The sequence below is a fragment of the Teleopsis dalmanni genome, chromosome 1, assembly GCF_002237135.1.
Source record: "Teleopsis dalmanni isolate 2A chromosome 1, ASM223713v2, whole genome shotgun sequence".
In the NCBI taxonomy this organism is placed as follows: Eukaryota; Metazoa; Arthropoda; class Insecta; order Diptera; family Diopsidae; genus Teleopsis; species Teleopsis dalmanni.
In genome coordinates this window covers 173,184,746-173,189,421 of record NC_051846.1, presented here as the reverse complement: position 1 = coordinate 173,189,421, position 4,676 = coordinate 173,184,746, and the positions used below count along the sequence as shown (strand labels likewise).

At 28.0% G+C, this 4,676-nt stretch overlaps 1 protein-coding gene across 2 annotated transcripts; it reads left to right on the top strand.

Annotated features, from left to right (window-relative positions):
* The first annotated feature begins 3,563 nt into the window (after positions 1 to 3,563).
* On the top strand, positions 3,564 to 4,157 carry LOC119670505. Of its 2 annotated transcripts, XM_038080782.1 has the most exons (3): positions 3,564 to 3,745; positions 3,816 to 3,881; positions 3,948 to 4,157. In XM_038080782.1, exons 1-3 carry the CDS (start codon positions 3,602 to 3,604, stop codon positions 4,077 to 4,079), a joined length of 342 nt encoding a protein of 113 aa, XP_037936710.1. In that variant the 5' UTR covers positions 3,564 to 3,601; the 3' UTR covers positions 4,080 to 4,157. The 2 variants fall into 2 exon arrangements, with proteins under 2 accessions (XP_037936710.1, XP_037936719.1); XM_038080791.1 differs by lacking the exon at positions 3,816 to 3,881.
* Positions 4,158 to 4,676: the final 519 nt, after the last annotated feature.

Genomic DNA, 4,676 nt, shown 5'->3' with positions numbered 1-4,676 from the left:
AATGATTTCTAGACTGGAAGTGCTTTGCGATGACCAGAATTCAGGAATTTATGTGGATGGATCTGATTTAATATCAGATCGTGCATCTTGAAATGACTTTGAACAACAGAGTGAATACGGCTAATATATTTATTTTGCATCTTGACCAGTAATACTTGTTTTTTAAATTATTTTTCATTGCTGCATAAAAACATCGAAAATTATATTAATAATTAATTAATTATTTTAGGATATTTGCTTTGGGTTTTGTTGATGACTTTTGTATAACTGCACAAAATACGATTAAATATTAATCAAACTAACTGAATAAATTAAGATGTTTTTATAAGCAAATAAATAAATATATAAACAAATTAAATTCACATATTAAATAAATAAATTAATTCAAATTAACTAATTATATAAATAAATTAAACGAATAATTAAAATTCCAAAATTAAACGCACTTAATTGAAAATTTAAAGTCACAGACGAATTTTTTCGAAACTTGTGCTTTTTTCATTACCATGAAAACCACAAAAATGCAATTTATTATTCATTACTATAGAAGTAAGTAGAACAGAATACCCATAATCACTTTCATGTTGTACAAAATTATTTTAAAAGCTGCATAACTTTAAATTTACTTTCATTGGAAAACATGTCCAAAGCTCTTCTCCATATGCTCCAAAATCCTTACAGAATTGCATACTCGATTTCCTTATGGCGACTGTGCAAACTTGCATGCAGGCATGCATTCAACGAATGACAGACATTAAATAAATTCAACATTTTGTGTTTTTCTTCTCATAAATTGTTAAGTAAATTCTATAAAATGTGGAGTTCACATAATATTCTGCATACTTGAATTTAATTTTGTGAAAATATTTGCCATTTAACAAACACTTAAGCCGTCAATTTAAATATCCTTTTCGTATGCGTTTAATATACATTTGATATGGCTTTAATTTTTATTAGTTTCTAAAAGTGCCACTTAAGCAACAACAAAAAAAAGGATTTACAATTTCTTGAAATTGCACTTGAAATTCCTTTTCTTTTCATAAAAATTGACTGTAACGTAATTTGATTTTGTAGGATGTTTCAGTGTATGAAATGAAAATAAGTAGCTTAAAATGTAATAAGAAACGCATCTGTTCCAACATAAAGAAATTTTAAATGAAAAGATTTTGTCGAAAAAAGAAAGGAAAACTGATACTATACATCACAGTTTTCTTAAGAATTCGCTATACAAGACAAGCACTGCATTATATACATCTTGTATCCTTTTGATGACAGTATGAAGATAAAATGCATCTGAAAGTATTTTTATGGAAATACACCATCCATTTAACGTTATTTAAGTTCACTCTTCTGTAAATATACACTTGACATGCAATTGCAATAACATTTTTAACAACTTTTGACTTAAATGCAGTTTACTTGACACTATGATGACCTATTGAATGTGTCATTTCAGAGTTTTTTCTTATTTCAGTTTCAATAGTTCATTTATTTCATTCACAACGTTTCCACCTTCCTTATGCCATTCCGTGAGTTACTGAAAAAAATTTATATTTAATTCAATAACTTCACCTTACTACCAAATACTTCGTATGAAATCGTTGATTTGTAAGTCTGTAAACTATTAATCTTAAATAAATTTCATGGGTTATTACACTTGGCTACACTAACTTTGTACAGACTTCTATTTTATTAGTTTATTTACAACTTTTGCTGCACGCTTATCCACAAACCACATATTTGGACTTATAAAAACTAAGTTGTGTGAAGTAGAAATGACCTACCTCACTTTATATCGGCTACTTTGGTGTCGGTTTCAGTCAAAGATATCAGTTACATTTGCCCCAGAAGGCAAATAAATTCACTTTAAACTAGTAAACTGGTAAACGTTTGTAAATAAACTATCGCCCCAAAAGTTTTGCGGCAAAAAAAAGTATAACTGCACTCCTGAGAGCAAACCTCTGTAAACATAAATACCAAATGTTATCAACATCTGCCAGAATTAGTATTATATTTTCATTGACAACTTTACTATATGTATAGAGTTGTTGTTTTCATTAATACATACAAATTTAGTTTGTGCTGATATTTAACTTCTGACAAATTAATTAAAATTTTGTTGTTTGTAAATAAACTTTTGTGGTTTACAAAAGCAGGCCCAGAGCAGTTGACTTTAATAATGACAGCAAGATATGATAAAATTTGACAAAATTCTATGCGAAATTAATTTGAAACGATAATTGACCCAGAGCACTTGTAATTCTTTGGAATCACAATTTGGAAGCTCAAAATGGAAAAATTAATATGCATTGATGTGAAGTAATCTAATGCATTCTATTAGTCTATTGTGTATGGATCTATGAATGAAAAATTTTGTATAGATATAACTCTACCACACATGTCTTTGTGCTCTATATGGCACAGCAAGCTTGTTAGATAATGATAGTTTTTAATTGGTTCACTATGTTAACTAATATTTCATATTACAAGAAAAAGTAAAATAATTATTTAAATATGTGATAAAAAACATTTTAAACATACTTTTAATATTCAATAAATTATAGCGAAAAGTGAGTATATGATAGGTTCTTCTTGATAGATTCATTGCAATATAAATAACGGAATCAAGAGTATGACATTTCAAAATGAATTTTATAAATATTAATTTGTGTTAGATCCTAATCCTGATAATGACTCCCAAGGAGTGGCGAAATATGGAATATATTAAAAAATATTAAACAAATGCTTAATTTTAATTCTAACAAAAAGTAACCTATAGCTGGATATAATATATATAAAAAACATTATTAAAAAACCAGGTCGAGAAACAAATTCAAAATTTAATAGTTTTTCAATATTATCTAATTAATCCATCCAGTTGTTTGTATCTCAAGAAGCTACGTAAGCGATCTCAACAACTAACAAAAACCTATGTGATTCCGACTTAGTCAGTAACATATAAAGCGATTAAAAGAACATGAAGGGAGTTTGATCATTAATTCACTACTATAGATTAAATAGATATATATCCAAATAAAATTTGTTTTTACTATTCATATTTCCTATCCAAAATTCGGGTTTTTTTTTCAAATCTATTCATTATAAATAAAATTCTAATAAACCCAATTAATAAATTATGTGTTTAGATATATGATAGCTTAACACAACTTTAAACTAGCAATTAACTGAAATCAACTAGCAATTATTATACTGCTATTATTATATTTGCTATATTATAACAAATATTAGTATATGCAAATAGTAATAACAGTTTAATTATAGTTCATGCAATCATTAAAGAAATAATTCTCTCGAAAAGCATTGATCTCTAAGCCAAAATCGTAAAAAGATTTACTCATAAAAACCAGAAGCGTGCGGTTTGTCATAAACTCATTAAGTCAGAAAGTAACACTGCGGTTTATTAATTGTTTTCTTTGTAGAAATGATGGGATTTACGAATTAAAAAGAAAATTTCCCTATTTAGAGATAAAATTTATGAATTCACAACTTGTAAAAATCATATAAAAGTGAAGCCAATTTCTAACAATAGCATCAGTTTAATTTATAACTTAACAGAATAAACTAAAAATCATAAAACAATATGACTGGTTTTAAAGTCTTAGTACTCTTGTCCGTTTTCGCAATTGCTATGTCTTTGGTGGAATCGTCACCCTTGGAGGTGGTAACCGAAATACAGGAGGGATCATCTTATCAATCTGCATTGGGCAATACTTACTCTTCAGAGGTATAACAATTCAAATCTTTGTTTATACTAAATATATAATTGTTAAATTGTATCATCTCCTTCATTTTAGGTGGTAACCGAAATACTAGAGGCATCATCTTATCAATCTGCATTTGGCAATACTTACTCCTCAGAGGTATAATAATTCATATTTTTATACTGTATGTGTGATGATTAGCTTGTATCATCTCCTTCATTTTAGCTAAGCCTACCAACCGAAACAGAAGTGGGTGAACAAACTGAAGAGTTAAGCCGCCAGAAGCGTTCCTGCTATACAGCTCAGGTTAGAACCCGTAGTGGACGCATCATATCTGTACGAAGATGCAATGGTTAACAGTATTAGTTTAAAACATTAAAAACACTGATTGAATCAGTAAATCTTAATAAAAATATACATTTTGTTAAGTAATAAAATGAGAATTTTATAAAATTAAATAAATTATTTTTTCATTAAAAACTTCAGATACTGTTGGTCTCTAAAAAAAATATGATGCTTCTGATTCTACTAAATATTAATAGATAAATATTTAAATTTATTAATTATGTAAAATTATCAAAATTAAGTAATTTCACTACAACCATTACAAACCAATTAATTTATTTTTATAATGAAGGAAAGGAAACAAGGTTTCTATAAAGCATCAGAATTTAATTATAAAATTTTAGTGTCTATTTACTGACAGCCTTTTTGTCAAATTTAACTTTGATCACTCTAATTTGTCAGCCACATCAATTATAACACAAAACTACCGTGCTTCTCTCAATGACTTTGCTAGATTTGTTAGGTTTAAACTCATTTGGGTTCCTGGTCGGATATCTCGGGTAATTGTAGGACAGAGGAGCTTTCCAAGGCAGGCGCTCTTCTTCCTAACATTCACCTCTCAGATATAGGCGTTCCACTTGCTATAGTTAAACTGGCAATTAAACAAAA

What these genes read in the sequence shown, in the direction of transcription:
- LOC119670505 (XM_038080782.1), top strand. Translation starts at nt 3,602, where the DNA reads ATGACTGGTTTTAAAGTCTTAGTACTCTTGTCCGTTTTCGCAATTGCT. An exon ending in GCAATACTTACTCTTCAGAG is followed by an intron (nt 3,746 to 3,815) that starts GTATAACAATTC and finishes CCTTCATTTTAG; the next exon opens with GTGGTAACCGAAATACTAGA. An exon ending in GCAATACTTACTCCTCAGAG is followed by an intron (nt 3,882 to 3,947) that starts GTATAATAATTC and finishes CCTTCATTTTAG; the next exon opens with CTAAGCCTACCAACCGAAAC.